The 20521-nt window shown below is 51.7% G+C and overlaps 1 protein-coding gene across 2 annotated transcripts; it reads left to right on the top strand.

Moving 5' to 3' along the window:
- Positions 1–932: 932 nt before the first annotated feature.
- Positions 933–19781, top strand: MB (myoglobin). Of its 2 annotated transcripts, XM_072973941.1 has the most exons (5): positions 933–1001; positions 3313–3442; positions 10235–10337; positions 15764–15986; positions 19455–19736. In XM_072973941.1, the coding sequence occupies exons 3-5, from the start codon at positions 10243–10245 to the stop codon at positions 19599–19601; spliced, it is 465 nt and encodes a 154-aa protein (XP_072830042.1). In that variant the 5' UTR covers positions 933–1001; positions 3313–3442; positions 10235–10242; the 3' UTR covers positions 19602–19736. The 2 variants fall into 2 exon arrangements, with proteins under 2 accessions (XP_072830042.1, XP_006207094.2); XM_006207032.4 differs by lacking the exons at positions 933–1001; positions 3313–3442 and having other exon boundaries at positions 10171–10337; positions 19455–19781.
- Positions 19782–20521: the final 740 nt, after the last annotated feature.

Raw genomic sequence — 20521 nt, 5'->3', positions numbered from 1 at the left:
TGGCCCCAACAGCCCGAACACAGTTCCAGGCCAGGCCAGAGCACCTGCTCCATCTCTGAGCTCCCCCAGTCCAAAGCCTCCCCAGAGAAGCAACCCCCCGCGGCCATCCGAGCTAGCACGACTGTTTGCCTTGGCTTCTCTCTGCTGGGCCATCGTGACTCATTTTAACTGACCGGCTGATTCACCCCAGAGGGCTGGGAGCTCCTCTCCCCCACCCCACCCCACCCCAAGCCACAACCACTGCTGAAGAGCCGCCAAGATTCTTACAGCTCAAAGTCATTCCTGATCCGCTCCCAGCCCACATTCCAGCGTCATCCGTGACCAATCCCCTTCACAAAACTTCTGACCCGGCTAAACTGGTCTTCTTAGGGTTTCCAGAATATTCCATATGCACTCCTGCTCCCCTCACCATCTCTGAGCATCTTTCAGCTCCCTATTCCGATATGTCCCCTGTCCTTTGAAGAATGACTGTCTCATCATCACAGAGGGCGCAGACCCTCTCCCCCGCCCTTCACCTGCCCGTCTTCCCACCGTGTAAGCATTTCATCAGTGGTGATAGAACTCATCCAAACGGCCCTAACAAACACTGAGCTTCCACTCCAAGCTCGATGAGGTATTAAAACGTGCTTCATAGGAATGCTCATTCCCAACTCCTCGTCCTTGTCTTTCCACTAGCTTATGAAACATTTTATTATCTCAGGCCGTGACTGTGGCAGACACTATGCCATGTGTCCTCCGAGCCCGATTCACTTTCTCCCAGGCACACAGACGTTTCATTTCCTCCAAGTGGCTGTGATCGGGCTGATGGCATAGGGGCGGAAACGGTGTGCCTCGCTCTCAGGTGTGGCCTCTAAAACCTCTCCCCCTCACTTCTCCCTTCTGATGTTTGTCTGCTGGATCCGGAGGGATCAGAGGTCTCTGAAGTCCTTGGAGACGGAGCCTGGGTCCCTGAATGGCTGTGTGGAGCAGAGTCCTCTCCCCAGCTTGCACTGGCTGGTGAGGTGAGTGAGAACCAAGCCCATGCAGCCACTACTAGGAACTAATAAGCCACTGAGATTTGGGGGCTGTTTGTTACAGCAGCTAATGCTCTGACACACGAATGCATCTATATTTGCGGTTCAGACCTTGCCCAGGTCTAATGCATAAGAAGTCTTCAATATTCATCCTCGCTTCTCCACCCCCTCTTCCCCTTCCAAATTTTTAAATGTTGGAGTGTTCCTTGAGGTCCTTCTCTTCTTCCTTCACACAGTCTCCTGGGATGGTATCTGGGGTAATCTCTGCACCTTCCTCTATACCGGCAGCTCACGTTCTGACCCTGTGTCTAATGGAGCAAACTGAGCCCTTGGGGCAGTTCTCCAAATGGCCAGATAAATTCAGGATATTCTGGGCTGCAACTCCAGGAGGGGGTGGGTGTAGGGGCAAGGCCTCTCTTAGTAGAATCTGTCAGGGCATTAATCCCCAGGGAAGAAGTCCAAGTTGCGCGGATGGGAAGGCTAGGAATATCTCCTGTCAACCAAATGGGGTTTTAAGAAAGAAAGCAGTCTTTCCTGGGGTGAATTGTGCCTGATTTTAGACTAGGGGGGCCCAGCTGCAGTCTGGGACTGTGGGCCCAGGTTTCACCTTGTTTCTGCGTTTTCACTGCCCTCTCGGGGGAAGCAGACCTGACGGCCCCCTCCCTGTAGGAAATTTCAGTAACTAAGACATGGGCTTTGGTTCATTGTAAAGGGGGAGGGGTGGTGGAGGTTACAGCTCAACTGGTAGAGTGCTTGCCTAGCATGCATGAGGTCCTGGGTTCAATCCCCAGTACCTCCATGAAAAAAAAAATAAGTAAATCTGATTACCTACCCTTGCAAAAAAAAAAAAGGGGGGGGGGAGAAGAATTTTGGAAAGCCACAGGATGCTGGGGAGAGAGGAAGGAAGGAGGGGTAAGGGTGGACTCACCCCTCGCTGACTCCAACCCCTCTGCAGTGAGGGTCCTGCCAATCGAAATGAACCACCTCTGTGTCTTCTCCACCACCCTTGGCTGCCTTTGGCTGCCTTGGGGAAAGCAAGGGGCCAGCGGAGGAGGGGCCCCTCTGCCTTTCCTAGAGTGTTGTGAGTGAGCATCCTGAATCCTGTGAAGATGCTGGAGAAACACCACTTCCCCCATGCCACCTCGGGGATTCATGTGTATCCCTACGCCTGCTAGACAGATGTCCCACCGACGCTCCAGATGCTACGGTCCCAAGGGAGACTCATCCAGCCCTTCCCCCCGGGTACCAGGCCCGCCTTAGTAAATAGCGCCACCATCTGCCCGGTCGCTCAGCCAGAAGAAACTCGACTCCCGCTGGGGGCGCTGCGCTGGGCTCACAGCTCACCCCCTCTCCCCAGCCTCCCCTGCAGAGCCTGTCCCCTCTTCTCGTTACCACTCTGCCCAGCCTCTTTCTCAGCGCAGACGTGGGCTCCACAGCAGGCTTTGAAAGGTCTCCCTTCCCCAAACCAATCTGTGATTTATGAAAACGAAATCATCAGGACAGCGGTTGCCTCTTGGAGGTGGCGGGGGCGGGGACTGAGATGGGAAGGGGCATGTGGGGACTTTGGAGGTGATGATAATGTCCTGTATCTTGATAGGGATTCGCGTTACACAGGTGTGCGCATTTATCAAAACTCAGCAAGGGTACCCTTCAGACGCGCGCATTTCGTTCCACGTAAATTTAATGTCAAAAGAAAAAATGCAAATGTGTAACTCTCGTTAATGACACTCATACATGTATTTAGGAAGAAGTGGATGGACAGGTGTCTACAGTTTACTTTGAAATGGCACACAAATAAGAAAGATTGGAGGCATGGAGGGATGGAGAGATCCGTGGTAAAACTGGTTTAGTAAAATAGCAGTGGTAGAGTTTCAGGGGTGGGTATACGTATGAGGTTCACCCTAACATTCTTTCAACTTTACTGCATGTATGAGAACTTCCAGAATAAAATGTTGGGGAGAAATGTTTCCTGCCTCCACGTTGCACACCCCCCCCCATTACATCATTCCCATTGCAACTAGTGTGGTGTTTCTAGGACAGCGAATCAGACCATGGCCCTCCCGTTCTTGAAATCCATTCACAGCTCTCTCCTAGGGAGAAATCTTAAATCCCGTGGCTCCCAAGGCCATTCTGGGTTGGCCTCCATGTGTTTCTCTGACCCATGTTCCATCACTCTCTCCCTCTCTTTTCTCACCACAGAAATGCCAAAATTATTTGTACTTTCCTGCATCTTTATATGCTCTTTACAATTCCTGTGGCAGAAATTTCTAGTTTTTAATCCCACGTTTCTATGTTACAGAACTCTCGATTTTCATCTGGAAATACAGCCATATGGATATAGACAGTGTTTCCCAGCCTTCCCTGCAGAGAATTGTGGCCATACAGTGACAGGAAGTACTGATTACAACTTCTGGAAAGTGACCTTAAAGGTAGGGGACACAACCTTCTTCAACTCTTTGCCTTTCTGCTGGTTAGAATGATGATATGATGGCTGGACTAAAGCAGCCATCTTGCCTCAGGAGGTGGAGGCCATCTGTGTATGTAATATGGCAGTGCACTAAAGTAGACTGAAGCTGACATGTTGTGTGCCCTACCAGCCCTGGACCACTACCTCTGGATTTCTATATGAAAGAGAAACTAATATTCTCTTGTTAAAGCCACGTTATTTTGGATTTTCTGTCACCCACAACCAAACCTAGTCCTAACACACCAACTTCCATGTCCTTGAATGTTTTGGTCCCCGTGCCTGGCATATCCTTTCCTTACTCTGCTCCTACCAAACCCCTACTGACCCTTCAAAGTCATGCTCAGACATCACCTCTTCTGCTGCATGTTCCTTGGTGGAGGTAACTATTTTCTCCTTTATGACTCCTTTGTCACCTTATATCACAGAGAACACTTCTTGAGCACTGCTATAAACCAGGCACCACACTGAGTCCTGTACATGCACTCCCTCTTTTAATTCTCATGACATTTGAGATAGGTCATCCTTTTCAAAGTTCCCATTTTATGGATACAAAACCAAAAGACCTGGAAAGTTATACCTTCCTTGGCTCAAAAAGTAATACATGGTGGGGCCAAGCGCCGAATCCCGATGTCTGATTCCAAAGGCATTAAGTCTATGCTGAACTGTCTCTGTTACTGTCCTTATCACAAAGTGCTGTCATCATGTGTTTACTCAACCCTCCCTCCCATCACCCCTAAAGCTCAGGGATCACTGGTCTCCCTGGGGGCACAGAACAGAGCCTGGCACCAAGTGAGCATGAGTGTTTGTGCAGCAGAACTGCCAGCTCTAAGTCCCCCGTCCTGATTCTGGTGCAGGAGGACCCTCAGGTGACCTCACCCTGCCCCCAGAGCACCCCTTTCCCCATGCCTCCCCTGTATCACTTGGGATTTTGCACACATAGTTTGTTACTGCTCCTTAAGAGACCCTGCAGGAGCCCGATCATGCGTTAAGATCCAGCCTTGTTGCCACCTCTGCCAACAAATCTCCATGTAGACCTCAGGCTGCCTCCCCATCCGCCCATAGCTCTTTGCTCAAATCTCTGTTGCGTTCCATATCCCCCTGGGATGTTTCCTCCACTCAACTTTGAGTCCTTGAGAGCAGGGACCATGGCTTATTCATCTTTTAATAACTTGGATAGCCGTCCCTGGTCGGTGCCATGAATAGAAAGATAGATAAAATACGCCTGTCCTGGCGGCTGGCTGGCTGGTGGAGGGAACAAAGGAACGCGATGGGAGGCGGGGGAGCCAGGGTGGAGGCGTTCCTCCTCGTCGCCACTAGATGGCAGCAGGGCCTCCCGGTGGTCATCCAACAACTGTCTTTGCCTTCACCTCTAGGAAGCCCAGAGCCAGGATGGACTCAGGTCGATAAAATAAACAATTCAGAGAGCTTATTAACCCAGCCCTCTGCTAGGTGCTGTCAGAAAGGTGAGAGGGGGAAGAGGAAAGATCCAAAGCTAGCCCAGTTCCTAACTGGGAAGCTCACACCCTGAAACCAGACTCCCTGGTTTCCAATTTCATGTTTGGAGGTTCCTAGCTGTGTGACCTTTGGCAACCTAACCTCTCTGCCTCAGTCTCCCCATGTGGGAAGAATGGGGCTTATAAAAATGTGTATAGAAAAGAGCTGCTGGGAGAGGCAGTGCCGCTGGAGTGCATTGTGTCTGCGGTTTTGTATTCCCACCTCTGAGGAAGCTCACAGGGTAGAAATAGGGAGATGCACCCCAAAAGCAGAGAGAGATGAGAAGGCTGCACCCATATGGAGCCCAAGGGGTGAGGGGGGAGAGGGCACATCTTCTGAGAAAGGAGGGCAGGAGTGGGAGGGAGTTTCCTGGAGGGGGAGCTGTTTCTGGGAGATGGGCCAGTTGGAGGAGGAAGGACTTGGGGATGTGGAGATGGGTTTAGGCTCATCCAGGTGACAGGTGGAAGGCAGAGCTGGAGGAGTGACTCCAAGCCTTAGAGGCTGGGAAGGGAAAGGAGGGGGAGGTGGGCTGGTGTCCCTGGCCACACCTGTTGCCTGGGATATTGGGATCCTGATGTCCCTGCCATCCCCCCTCCAGCAAGCCCCTCTGGGCCTCCAGGCAGAGGAGGAGCCGTGCCATATAAACTGTATTTTTAGTTCTCTTTCCGTCTCCCCAGCTGCTATAAGACACCTCTCCCCGCCCCCAGCCCGCTGCTTGGCTGGAGGCTCCAGGAAGACAACTGGGCAGTAGGGGAGACGTGGTCAGTATGAAGGCCCTGAGGGGCTGGGAGGAACGGGTGGTGGGCCCAAGACGGGTCTGGGGCCAGCCTGGGGGTCCTGCCACCCGGTCGATGACCTCGGCAGGTCCTGCAGGCTCCAGGCCTCAGCTCTGCTCGGAGTCTGGCCTGGCGCTGGTCCAGGAGGCAGACTCTGCCAGGAAGGAACAAGCCGAGCTGGGGGGACCTGGCAGGGAGAGGGGAGGGAGGCACTGCCCGGGCTGGCCTCCAAAGGGCAGCTCCCAGGAAGAGCAGGAGGAGGAAGGGAGGTGGTCAGGGTTGAGGGGACCCGAAGCTTTGAAGATCCAAAGTGCTCTTTCTTCCCGGCTTTGGTCCCCCATGGGTGAAGTCTTAAAGTGTAACCCCCCAGATTCACTGAGGGGAGTTGCTGGCTACACAAGGGTTGTCAAATTCTCAGGTCACCTAGATTGGACTTGCAGCCTTTGGAAGAGAGGGCCTGGTGCACAGTCACCTGGGGACTCGAACCCGTGCAGGGAGGTGCCGGGAGCCCCTTGCTAGAGAGTTCTCTCTGTATATATGTGTGACAAGAGGTGAGAGTCACCAGACACTGAAGATGGAGAACAGATCTTTTTCCACCAGGCAGGCTCCTAGCTTACATTGCCAGGAGAGGGTGTTCTGTTGACCTTGGGGTGGGTAGTCTGGACAAGAAAAGTCTTAGGTGAGCCTGCATCTTCCCTGGTGAGAGAGATTCGGCGGGTCCTCTCCATCCCCAAGGAGCCTGCAGAGCCAGAAAAAGGAAGTGAGGACCACAAGAAGGCATATTTTGGTTTGATTAGAAGACTCTTTAAAGTTGTAGGTAGTGAGGTCACTGCTCCTAGGAGTATTCAAGCAGGTGCTAGATGATGATCTGTAGGGAGAATTCCTGCATTTAGTGGGAACTTGGACAAGATACCATGGAAGGCCTCTGTTAGCTTCAAGAACCCATGGCTAGATTTCTCTTTCATTTTAATTCTGAGATCTCAAATCTCCAGAATTTGAAGGCTGGAGGGATGATTCTGCAAGTCTCAGAATTTCACATTCAAAGAATTCTGTGATATGAAAGGAAGAAAGAGGAGGGGGCAGGTCTCACTTGGTGGGATTCAGCTCTGTTCCTTTGGGGGTCAAACTAACCCACCCGTGTTTGTGTGTGGGTGCCTGTGTGCGTGTACATGAGATGCAAGTGTTAAGGCTGCAGAAAGTTTTGCACGTGATGGGGGAAGGTATAGCTCAGTGGCAGAGTTTGTGCTTAGCATGCCCAAGGTCCTGGGTTCAATCACCAGTACCTCCATTAAAATAGATAAATAAACCTAATTACCTAACCCCCCTCCAAAAAAAAAAAAAAGAATAAAATTAAGGGGCCAAATCTTAAAAAAAAAGAAGTTTTGCATGCAAAGGCAGCCTGGCTTTCCTGTTCTGTGCATCTCCAGCTTCCCTGCCCTGGCTATTTGAAGGCTGTCACAGGAATAATTATAGCCCCCAAACAAATTGGCGACTCCAGGTAGCCATAGCAACTGCTAGGTACCGTCTGTTCTGTTGTAGAGATGTGTAAGTTCAAGCAGATGTTGGTTCCCTTCTATTAGCTTAAAAGGTAAAACTTAAAAGGTTCATCAACCTCAAAGCCTCGGGTTTCCATGAACTTGCCAGTTAACGGGAGTGCCTGCCAAGGGGGTGACAGCTTCATATTAAACACTTTTGCACCGGTGACGAATTGATGAGATTTTAAGTACTCAGGCAGTCCCCAGACAGCTCGGGAGGCTGGAGATAGGAAAAGAGCTGTGGATTCAGGTTTCAGTCCCAGCTCTGCAGCTCACCAGCCTCAGGCAGGTGCTGAACCTCTCCAAGCCTTTGCTTCCATCCAGCCAGGTGGGGCGATGGCAGTCCTGCCCCGCCAGCCCCTCAGGATTGCTCCGAGAGTCTCAAGAGGACACAGGCTGGGGGGTGTTTAAAAACAGCATTACCAGAGCTGATGGTTTAAATCAGAACCCAGTGATGCCGATTCATTCAGTGATGTCACCGTTGTGCCCCAGTGGACAGCCCGGGCTGGGGTCAGCTGGCTGCCGCGTCCTCTCTTCTGTCCTCTCTCCCCACGCTGCTGGGCTCACCCTCTAGCAAGAGACCAGGAGTAGAGGCCGGGCCCTGGGCAGACTACCCCAGAGTCGCCTTGCCCTTGCATCCTGGGCCTGACACAGTATAGGTCCTCAGAAAGTTGGAGCAGACTTCACAGAGATCAGAATGGAGACCCACGGTTGCACGGGGGTCTTACCCAGTGCTGGAATTCTTACCCATGAAACCCTCTTTGACTCTGTATTCCCTCCCACCTAGCCAATTGTTGCCAGACATCCCCGTCACATTTTGAAGAGAATCTGGTTGGTGTAGCTAATAAACATTGGCTGTTTGACAGAGCCTTGCCATTGGCTGCCTCAGGTTAGATTCTAGCCCCAGTCCAATCAGCTGTGACTAGCCACAGGTTTGGGGGAGGGACATGACTGTGGGGGGTCGGGCAGGGCAGTTGTCTTTCGAATGAGCTATATATGTGGGGCAGTCACAACTGGCATGTCCAGTACAGACCCAGGATAGCCAGGACGCTTGCTTATCCTTTCTGAGTCTCATGGTTCCTAGCTGTAAAATGGGGTAATGCTTGCTGCCTTGCATCATTGTGACGATTAGATATAATCCTGCCCAAGGAGGCACTGTGTAAGCTGTAAAGTTCTATGCAGATGGAAGGAGGAGTCTGTTGATCTGTGAATTATAAATGTTCACTTAAAAAAATAACTTAAAGATGTAAACAAATGACTATTATTTACGTTGATCTAGTAGCAAAAGAAACCGAAAAACCATGCAAACCATCCTGTATTTTGGTTGTTGCTTTGATAAAGGATTTGCACAGGAAAAAAAGTATATATATATATACACACCTTGATCATAGCACTAAGTGAACTGTACTGTCATTTTATTGCTCTTACTTATCTCCCCTAGGGGACTGTTTCATGAATACCAGGTTGTGTTTGATCTGGTTCTGTGTCCTCAGCAAGTAGCACAATTTCTGACACAGAGTAGGTACTCTGTAACCGTGTGTTGGATGGATGGAGGGATGATGGACAAGTGGATGGACAGATGATGGATGAGTGATGGATGATGGATGGTTGGGTGGGTAGGTGATGGGTGGGTGGATAGATGATGGACAGATGGATGGATGATGGACGGTAGATGAATGATAGATGGATGGATGACAGATAGATGGATGGATGATGGATGATAGATGGATGATGGATGGATGATAGATGGATGGATGGATGATAGAAGGATGTGAAATAAAGGCCAATCATCCTCCACTTGCCTTCCTTGCAAGGCCATCCATCTTCTTATCCAATGAACATTTATTCAGTTCAGACTTGATACCAGGCACTGTGCAAGGTCCAAGAGATACACAAATGAATGAAACAAAGCCTGTGCCCGCAGACAATTGGAGTAAGGTGTTCAGGAGTGTGGACTTCTTGGGCTCAAGTCCAAGCTCTTCCATCAGTCTGTGGCAGATTTCCCTAAGGTCCCTTCCATTAGATGGAGGTGATGTCAGTGTTTATCATGTAGGGTGGTAGGGGGATTAAATGAGTTACACACGTAGAGGATTTGGAATAGGGCCTGGCACCCGGTGGTCTCTGTCAGTGTCGGCTGCTATGGTCCTAATGGAAGAGCCGGCGTGGAGACAAAGAAACATGACGCACTGAGGTAAGCAGTGCAACAGGAACATATACAAATAAATGGAAAGAGCCGGCAATTAATTGCGCCTTGAGGGGGTACAAGCAAAACTTTTCAGAGGGATGTATTTGAGCAAAGCCATGAAGCTAGGAGTTTTCTAGGTGGAGTGGGAAAATTCAGGCTCCAAGAGTTATGGATCTGCCCGGGTTCACCCAGCTATGAAGCAAGAAACCATCTAGACCCCTTCCCACCGCTCTGACGGGTGAGGGGCATCCTGGCAAAGTGGGCGGAAGGTGGGCAAAGGGACTGCTAAGGGCCAGGACCGTCCCAGGGACAGTCACGAAGCCTGCTGCCCAGGCTTAGAAACATGACAGGTTCTCTTGGGATGGCTGACAGCAGGGGCATTGGGTTTCAGGCCGTTGGCATTGGCCTTGGTCATGCCCTTTCTGTTGGCCTCTGAGAGTCCAGACAGTGGCCCAACCTCCTCCCCACTCTTTCCATACACACAGCCACCCCCACCCCGTGGCCTGAGTTGTCCTGCCTCCCCACAATGGCACGCGCCCCAAAATAGCTTCCATGTGAGGGCTAGAGAAGGGAAAAGATTAGACCCCTGCTTGACAGAGGGGGGAGCAGGGGAGGGGGAAAGAGAGAGTGAGCCAGCTGTCAAGTGATCCCTGTGAAGCATCTGGGAAGGTATAAAACCCCTTTGGAGCCAGGCGGCCTCAAACCCCAGCTGTCGGAGCCGGGACACCCAGTCAGTCCGCTCTTGCTCTTTTTGTTTCCTTCAGGCAGCGCCATGGGGCTCAGCGACGGGGAATGGCAGCTGGTGCTGAACGTCTGGGGGAAGGTGGAGGCTGATGTCGCAGGCCACGGCCAGGAGGTCCTCATCAGGTAAAAGGAAGAGATCCCATTGCCCCCATCACCTGCTTCCCAAAGATCAGGGGTGTTTGCCTGCGAGATGGAGTGTGTGCCTTGGGGTTGACCAGTTGGCTGCGTTAGTTATGTTTGTTGAAAGCCCCACTTAGCTCTTTGCTTTTACGAGTCAGGAGCTGGAGTCAGGAGAGGAAAGGAGATCCATCCCACACCTGTGTCAGCAGCTAGGAGAAGCCTGACAAGCAAACTCCTGGATGCTTAGAGCCCACCAAGAGGAATCCTAGAATTATAGGCAGAATTAACCAGAGAGATCCGAGTGATCTTGTCTGGACATGTCACTTAATGGGTGAGGACATAAAGGACCTGAGACGGGAAGGAAGACCCCAGAGTCACAAGTCCGTTATAGTCTGTAAAATGCAAGGCTAAGACATGACCTTCAAGATGAGATGTGTAGTTGTAGACCTGGCTCTGCCACTGAGCAGCTGTGTGACCTTTGGGAAGGTACACAACCTCTCTGATCCTCAAGTTCTTCTCCTATGCAATGGGGGGAAATCCTAATAATGTCTACATTATAGAGTGGAAACAAGAATTAAATAAGATGATGCATGTAAGGGACCCAGAATAATTCCTGGTATATAGTGAGTTCTAGAAGATATTGGTAACTATTATATATGAAGCTTAGACTTGGGGCCTTTGAAGTATTATAATTAGAAAACAGAAGACAGAGGCCCTTCAGTGACTTGATGTTGAGTGTGTCTTGAATTTGAGGGCTCAGAAATGTGTCCAAGCACATCTTGCCTTCTACAGCAAGAGGTTCCTAAACAAACAAACAAACAAACAACAAAGAATCCCGTAAAATTCTGAGTTTTGTAAATAGAGGATGGCTTGTGGCTTGAAAATAGAATCTCATGTCCCTGTTGCCTTCCTTCCCAAAGGGCGATGGACTCTCCTCCGCTCCTAGCCCCTTCTCATGCTCTGGGAAGTGCCAGTCAAAAACCTAATGGGGTATATGGACACCTGTGAGAAAACGGGCCCCGATTGCCACAAGTGAACGGATTGTCCTTCACACTTGCATTTACAGATGAATTTCTCCCTCTTTGGGAGCCAGAGCAGATCTTCCTCTCCCACTTAGATGCCCTTTCAGTCTCCCTTGGGCTTCACCTATTTCCAGGTCCCATGTCTGGGGAGAATGCCTGGTTCTACCAGCTCTGTCATCTGGAGTTCGAGCCCTCAGTGAATCTCACCAGAAACGCTTGAGAAAGCACAGTCGAGTTCTCTGTTGAATCTAACTGGCATCTTGAGGTGTTTCTTTGTGTCTTTCTCCTCTGTCTCTGTCGGTTGGCTCTGGGGGCTGCAGCAGGTCCTGTCTAATTGGATAGAAGGACAGAAGGCTCCCACAAAGTTGAATCAACTCCCAGGCCCCTATTTGCTGTGTGACCTTGGACGTGTCACTGCTCCTCTCTGGGCCTATTTCCCTATTTGTTGAGGAAAGGGATTGCCTGACACAGTTTCTGAGATCCCTGCCCACTCTTATGCCTGGCATTCTCTGAGCCCAGAATCCTGCCTTGCTTTTGGAGAGGAGACAGGGTCTCAGGTGGGAGAGCAGTGTCTAGAGCAGGGGTCTTTCCAAGGTGATCTGGTGGCTGCCAGCCCTAAGTCAGTGACTTGGGCATCTTGAAGGAGACTTGGGGTATTGTGTCATGGGGGAAACATCTCCTCCCTTCCCGGGGTGGGTCGCAGGGAACTGCCAGGGGCTGGGTGCCAGGGGTGAGACATCATGCTGGAGACTGCTGGCCCCTGGAAGGCCCCAGAGAGCCCGATGCCCTGTCACGTCTTAAGCTGCAGGACATGCAGAAACCATGCCAGCTGGTTCTGCCCTCTTAGTTTGGGTTCTAGGGGCAGGGACGGGAGGGGATGCTAGCTCCCAGGGCTCAAAGAGCTCCTTTTAGAGCTGACCTTTTGGTTCTGCTCCGGATGCTGAACCCGGGCTTTCTGACTGAGCTTGAAAAGGTTATTTCTCCCATTCCTCTGATAATAAAAGAGGGCAAATTCTGTTCAGCTGAGTCTGTTAATAAAGCACCGAGGGCTTCACTGCAAGTAACTGATCATTACGTTCTAGAACATAATAGCTGGAAGGTCAGCTGGAGATTCTGACTCCAGGAGTCAGGGGCTTAGGAGGGAGGAGGCTGCTGAGAGGGCTCCAGCCCCCTGCCTTTCCTGCTTTCCCCCAGATCTTTTCTGCTTTATTTCTTTTTGCATTTGAACAAAGGATTTTGGAGCCATGAAAAATTTGAAAGCCTCTGCTGGTGGCCAATACTTCTCATGTTACAGGGAGGAAACATGGCTCAAGAGTCTCAGCCAGCCGTTGGCAGCTACAGACAAAATAAAAAATTCCTAGTCCTAACGATTATGACGATGACAGTAATGGATAGGATGATGATGGAGATGATGGAGATGATGGTGATGATGGTGGTGATGATGATGGTGATAATGACAATGATGATGGTGATGGAGATGGTGATGATGATGGAGATGGTGATGATGATGGAGATGATGGTGATGATGGTGGTGATGATGATGGTGATAATGACAATGATGATGGTGATGGAGATGGTGATGATGATGGAGATGGTGATGATGATGGAGATGATGGTGATGATGGTGGTGATGATGATGGTGATAATGACAATGATGATGGTGATGGAGATGGTGATGATGATAGAGATGATGGTGATGATGGTGGTGGTGACCATGATGATGATGGAGATGATGATGGTGGTGGTGATAATGGTGGTAGAGGTGATGTGGAGGACAGCAAATATTTATATAGTACACACTGATTGCTAAGCCCCGTGTTAAGTGTTTCACATATATTAACTCATTTAAGCCTCACAACAACCTTGTGAGATAGATATTATTATGATCACCACACTTAATAGAGAGGTTAAGTAACTCGTCCAAAGTCCCACAGCTGGAATTCAAATCCAGACAGCATGGATCAGCATTCCTGCTCTGGACCCCTGTGCTGTATCATCCCACAGTCTTGGCACACTAGAGATGAGTTCCCATCCTCATCTGATTCTTTGGTTCTGGAGAAGAGAAGGATTTGTGCAGGTCTGTGAGAGTCCTCCGTCTTCTGTGTAGCTGCCTGTTTGGGCCTCAGCTCAGAGGACAGCTGGCAAATGGTCTCCTTTCCCTCTGACTTGCCTGCAGACCTGGGATAAACTAGGCAGGCTGACGATAGGATTTCGATGAAAACACCGGACGAGTGAGCACTTCTGAAACACTGGAGAAAAAGCCCTCCGCCCATCTCCACAGGGTGAGGGCCTCCCATCTGCACGTTTTCTGGGTTACCGCTGTCGGGGACATCCAGGGACAGCCTTCTGTGACTGCTCTGGGGGCTCCCAGCTGCAGGACTTGGGGCCATGGGAGGGAGACAGCCGTGTGATGCCGGGATGATCTGGTGGACACACATTAGCCCAATTTTTCTGCACTGTTTAAGGTAAATCTGGGCTCCCTCTCTGGTTGACAGGTGCTAGGAGTGGAGGGTGAAGTGGGGGCTTAGAATTTGGAGGCTGAGAAATCAGTTACACCAAGTCTCTTGGTTTGATAGTTGAGCCATGACGCAGAGAAGCTGAGTGACTTCTTCAATGTCACACAGCACACTGGAGGCAGAGCAGGGGACAGAACTCAGCTTCCATAATTCTCAGTGCCCTGTTCTTTCTCCCAGACATCTGGGGGACTCCCAAAATGTCTGAGATCCCTGGCTACCTTGGGTCCCAAGTCCTTGGCCTTCTTCTGCTCTCCAGTGTCCCGACCTTAGGCCTTCACTTGTGAATGCTGGTCTCCCATCTGTCAGGCAGGAGTTCAAGGATCATTGTCACCAGATAATAATTGTCAGGAGCTCTGGGACCCTTGGGTGAAAGGTGTCAGGGGTGAGGTGTCAGTGATGTGCAAGGTTTGGCCGGGGCCCCAGATGAGGTGGTGACATTGGCATGGCTGTGGACAGCCCTGGGCATTCTGGGGAAGTAGGAGGGATGTGCTCCTGGTAGGGAAGGGAGTGCTCCCTATCCATGCTATGTGGCACATGCATGTGTGTGTGTGTGTGTGTCTATGTGTGTGAGTGCAGGTATGTGCTGTGAGATACTTGTGCACACTGGAGCGTGTCCACAGTCAGGTTTAAGGGTGTCGCAGAGCCAGGAAACTATAAAAGAGGAAACTTTCAAGACATGAAGCAAAGCCATTAGACAGGAGGAGGGAAAGGCCAGGCAGGCAGCATCAGTCCTGCAAAGGTTTCTGGGCGCAACACAAGGGAGCAAGTGTGAGTGCAGACCCACTCAGTCCTGGGTTTGGGTCTGGGCTCTGTCACGCCAGACAGGTACCCTGGGCAAGTCACCTACCTCCGTGGTCTTCCATTTGCCCACAAGTGAAATGGGGAGAATCACCCCCACTCCAAGTGGCAGGTATGAATTCCACTAACTGACACCTACTTTCCTGCAGCAGGAAAGACTGATGTCCAAGGCTATGGGTGGTGGCTCAGGATAACGGGCAGTGTGCCTCTGCGGCCAGCTCACTGGGTCCCTGGCAGGAGCAGGGACCTGGTCTTTGGACAGGTGGTTCCCACCAGGGACCCTCACCATCAGTCCTGGGAGGTATTGGGAGGTGTAGAAAGTCAGAGCAAAATGAGTAAGAGCTTTCTGAGCCTGATTGCTGCTTAGGGTGGAATGGCTCTCACAGGTAGTAGGGAGCCTCCTGAAGCTGGAAGTATTTAAGTGACCGAAGGATGATCCCCAGGCAGGAAGCTGCAGACATGGCCCCCTGCATGGACTACTTGCCGAGTCATTCAGACCTGATGTCAGTCTGGCTCTTGGGCAGCCTGGCCCTGCAGTATGGAGCTAGGACCTCACATCTCTTAGCCTCTGTTCCCTCCTCTGTAAAATGGGAATAATAAGACCCTAAAGGGAAGTGTAGATGCAGAGCCCAGCAAGGCCCTGGCATGTAACGAGTGCTCAACAAATCCGGGTCCTTCGGCCCCTTGCTCCCACCCCTTTCTGCTCCACGAGGATGGCATTTAGTCATCCATGTGCCAAACAACACCGTGAAAATGGGGGTGAGGGCAGGGCAACACAGAGAGGTCTTTCCTTCTTACCTTTCACCGTAATGATGAAGAAGAGGAAGACGATGATGATAGAAATAAAAATAGCAAGTGTTTATCTGACACTTCCTGTGCGGCCCTCAGCACCTGTGATCTCATTTAATCCCGAGGGCGCATCTACAGGGAGGGCCTCGTGTGCCCCATGAAGAGGCTGAGGCACAGAGAGGTGAAGTGAATGGTCCAAGGTCACACAGCTGGGAAGTGGGGGCAGGGAGGAGTGTGAACTTGAACTCCAGTCTGGCCACCTCCAGACCTCTGCGTCTGACTCCAGCCCACCTTGTGCCCACAGGCTCTTTACAGGGCACCCCGAGACCCTGGAGAAATTTGACAAGTTCAAGCACCTGAAGACCGCCGATGAGATGAAGGCCTCTGAGGACCTGAAGAAGCATGGCAACACCGTGCTCACTGCCCTGGGGGGCATCCTCAAGAAGAAGGGGCATCATGAGGCTGAGCTGAAGCCCCTGGCCCAGTCACACGCCACCAAACACAAAATCCCCGTCAAGTACCTGGAGGTGGGCGGCGGGACCTGGCATGGGTGGGAGGATGGGAGTTAAAGAGAAGCCCCAAAGGCATGAGATGTGGGTTTGAGTCTCAGCCCAACCACTAACTTGCCCAGTGAACCTATGTCTTTCCTCTTTGTCTCTCAGTTTCCTCGTCTGTAAAATGGGCTGTCACCCACTCTCCTTCCTCCTGGGTCACCGAGAGTAAACATATTTCTCCACTGAATTAGTATCTTGTCTCCAAGGAAGAAGTGGACATTGGGTGCACAACCTGCATTCTTTCCACGGGTGGGTACCATTATCACACCCACTTGGCAGATGAGGAAACTGAGGCACAGAGAGGTTAAGTAGCTTGTCTATGGTCACAGAGGCAGCACATGACAGAGCTGGGGTTCAAACTGGGTCTTTATTCCTCCAGAACCCCAACTTCTAACCCCTATGCCACTGGGAGTTGGAGACACACAAGACTTATATGACAGGAGTTCAGCAACTGGGGCTCAATTACAGGGGAGGGTGGCCAGCAGGCTAGTTCTATTAGTTCGAGCATCTTTACAGAGAGGGAGCCTCGGGTGTCCTAGGCATAAGTAATTGGTTTGAACCTCCTGTGATGCTCTGAGAAGTAGAGGTTGGGGAGAACCTGAGCTTTGAGTCCTGTGTCTAGACCCAGTGGGAGGAGGGGACATAGCAGGAAGGAGCACTAGGGACCTGAGGGATAAAGGGCCTTGTGGATATCACCCCTGGGGACGGGAGCAGCAGGCAGGTTGGTGCAGCAGTGCTGGTAAGGATAATGGTGATAGTTCCTGGTTAGGATGGACCATGATAAACATTTGCCTGGGTCACTGTGTAGAATTCTCATGATTACCCCACGAGTTTAGAAACTGCATTCAATGCTGTCTTTTCCTTTCACACAAAAGGTCAGCAGTAGGGAGTCCAGAGCTGGTGTAGGAGCCCTAGGGATGTAGGCTCTTTCTGTGCTGCCATCCTTGGCATGTAGTGTCCATTCTCAAAGTTGACTCATGGTCCAAGATGGCTGCTGTAGCTCCAGTCATTCGGTCCATGTTCCAAACAGCAAGCAGGAGGAAAAGAGGAAGGCTCTCTTTTAAGGAGATCTCATCGAACAATTTTGTTTACATCTCATTGGCCAGAAGTTAGAAACCTCACGTATCTGCGTGGAAAGCTGGGAAATGAAGTCTATTGACACTCTAAACCCAATCAGTGTTCCGTTACAAGGAAGAAAGAAAAAGTGGACATTAGGCAGGCAATTAAAAGTCTCTGCCCTAGGCAGGTAGACTTCTCATCCCCATTTTTCTGATTTGGAAACTCAGGACTCAGAGAGGTTAAGTAGCTTGCCCAAGGTCACACAGCTAATACACCAGGAAGTACAATCTGATCTGTGGTACTCTGGAACCCAAGCTTTTAGTCCCTTGTGACATAATATCTCCCGTGAACAACCACCACCATCCTCTTCAGCCTCTTCCCCCTGCAGCCCTATGTAGCAGCCCCCAAATCACACACAAACAGTCCTGCCAGCCTGTCCCGCTCAGCAACACAGACAGGAGGAGCCGGTCCTGCCTCTGAGATTCTGCATGAGTGATGGTCCCTGGCTTCCCTATTTCTCTTGGCAAATCCCTGTTTCTCCTCCAAGGCCCAGCTCAGAAGCCACCTCCTCTGCTCTGGCCCACAAGGCAGTCAGCTGCTCCGTCTGCCCGCCCTCCCCCACAAAGGCATTAGTCCTCATCCTGGCCATGGCGCCTGCCCGGCTGTATTGTAATGTAACCCTTTACCCAGCTGTCTCCTGGCCGGGACACACGCTTCTCAAGGGCAGAGCCTGGCTCTCTCCTATCTGTGAACCTCAGTGAGGGGCTTACAGCACAACTTGAATGACTGATCCCCTCCCTCCGGCTCAGAGAGAAAATGATGCCTTCAAGGTAGCACTACCGACTAGCAGACTAGAACCCTGCAAAATAATTAAGATGGATCCCCAGTCTGCTCTTTCCCACACCATGGAAGCTTCATTCATGCCTTTCATAAGAAATTGCTCCTTCTCACCTGTAAGTGAGGGGACCACAGAGCGTGCTGCATGCTAAGGGCAACCATCTTTTCCCATCTTCCAGCAGCCCCAGCCCACAATTTGCGAAGTCTTAGCGGCTCTGCCATTGACTTAGGAAAGGCTGAGTGGGGGGACCCAATGGGTTCAGGAGCCCCCCATTTTACATGGAGGTCAGGGTGAAGCTGGGCCTGGAACTTGGGTCTTCAAGTTATCCCTGAGCAAAGCTTCCTGAAGTCAGCCCATCCCCCACTAGGTTTTGTTGCCTTTATGACATTAAAGGGGAACATAAACATATGTCCAAATCAATGCCCAGCGGTGGGCGTTTGTGGAGCTGTCTCTGTTTCTGAGCCAAGCAGGGTTTACTGGGTGTTGAGATTTGTGCGTCTGAGGCCGCCCTCAGCATGTGTTCCCCCTCCCGCCCTGCTTTTGGCCACTTGCATCCCAGGTGCCCGAGAAAATGGGCAAATTCAGCTGCGGTGCCGTCTCTGCTTCTGTCCCTGGCTCTGGCCATCATTTGTCCATGATCCCCTGGGTGCAGATTCCAGCTCTGCCATCCACTTGCTACGTGACCTCAGTCTGGCTCCTTCCCCATCTGGGCCTCAGTAAAATGACACCCTTTGGTCCATGGACCGGTGTTGTGCTTGGCATCAAACCTTGACAAACCACTGAAAAAGTGCAGTGGTTTCTTACACACACACACACACACACAAACACACACACACACTCACAGCCCAATGCTGTAGAGATGCCTGTCTCCATTTCCTGGTAAGGACCTTGTGGATGGCAGAGCAAATGGTGACGGTGTTGGTCCCGGGGCCGAGCCGCCAGCCTGCTCCCTTTCCTCTTCCTCTCTCTCCTTCCCTCCCACCAATACTTCTGAGCACCGGCTCTCTGCTTGGCACAGAAAATACAATGTTCTGCCCCCTACTCACCCCCAAACAGGCTGTTTAAAGCAATCGCCATATTCAGCCATTACATGCAAAAATTAAATGCATGCAAATGGAAATAGTTTCTTTCTAGATTCTCTGATTGTAAAATCCTGGATAAAACCATGGGATAGGAACATTTCGCTCCCTTGCGGCTGCCCCCATGGTGGCGGGGCCATGCCTGGCTGCCGTCGAGTCCTCATCCAGAGCACAGCTGAGGAGGGTTGCAGATGAGCCAGCCCATCCGGCCACATGGCCGTGGGCACACGGCCTAACCTTTCCTCGTCTGTCCCAAGACGGTCCTCGCTTTCCCCATCTGTCTCACAGGGTTGTGGGGGTTACAGGAGTTAATCCATGGAGACTGCACAGAAGTGCACCTGGCAGTTAGTAAGTGCTCAGGAAACAGCCGTGGGATGTAGAGGAGCTGGGGTTTGATCTGATTCCCACCTGGCCCCTGGTTTGTCTGCCCCACTGACCAGCATCCTCCTGTCCCTGTCCCTGCAGTTCATCTCGGACGCCATCATCCACGTTCTGCAGAGCAAGCATCCCGGGGACTTCGGAGCTGATGCCCAGGCAGCCATGAACAAGGCCCTGGAACTCTTCCGGAATGACATGGCCGCCAAGTACAAGGAGCTGGGATTCCAGGGCTAAGCCCCCAAGCGCCCCTCACCCCACCCACCCAGGCCAGGGCTCCGGGGAGGGTGGGGACTGGATCTCCTGTAGCCATAGCGTTTGCTTCTGAGTGTGTGCTTTGTGTATGAGAGGTGGAGGGGGGAGAGGAAGAGGGGCCTGGGTGGGGGGCGGTGTTCAGGTGATTTCACATGCCTGGGGACCCGGCTTCCTGTGAAGAGTCATCCCCTTGGGAGCCAGGAGAAGCAGGGCTCTGCTCACTGCGGCCGGCAGAGTTGGGTCAGACTTAACTCTCCTCTCACCTAAACCCCAACCCAATTCCTTCCAACCTCCAAACCGACCCACAGCCTCACCCTCACCTTGAACCCCCAACCCAAGCTGTAAATCCAAACTCGGGCCGTAGTTGTTTTGGGCTCCATCACCTCGCCCTTAAAGACAGCAGAAGTTCCCTGTGCACTGAGAAGGAGGTCTGGGTGGGGCTGGGGCGGCACAGCCACACCCAGCCCCAGGGAACATAAGTGTGCCTTCTCAAGGGATGGAGTGATCCACCTGGTTTTAATAAAAGACTGAGCACCTCACAATCTCTGCCTGGTGTTTTTCATTTCCTAGAGCAAGGGAAGGGGGCTCTGAGGGAGAAATGGCACTGATGGGTCTGTGTGTCCAGAGAGCCTTGTGGGGAGGAGGAGGGGAGGGAGGAGAGGGAGCAGGAGGAAGGCAGGGCAGGAGCAAGAGCCACCACTCAGTGGCAGGGGCAGTGCTGGGTGCGGGGAGATGAAGAGGAGAGCCTCGCCCAGTGGGGGACGTGGGCCGGCGGTCAGTGCCCGGAGCTTGGGGCTGTGGGAGCCCAGAGAGGATGTAGAGTCAGGGGACAATGCTCAGTGTGGTCACCACAACTTAGGCAATACACTCAAGGACACTGGCTAGTCAGTGGCAGAGCTGTG

Source organism: Vicugna pacos, chromosome 12, assembly GCF_048564905.1.
Source record: "Vicugna pacos chromosome 12, VicPac4, whole genome shotgun sequence".
Taxonomy (NCBI): Eukaryota; Metazoa; Chordata; class Mammalia; order Artiodactyla; family Camelidae; genus Vicugna; species Vicugna pacos.
This window is presented reverse-complemented; position numbering and strand designations above follow the sequence as displayed.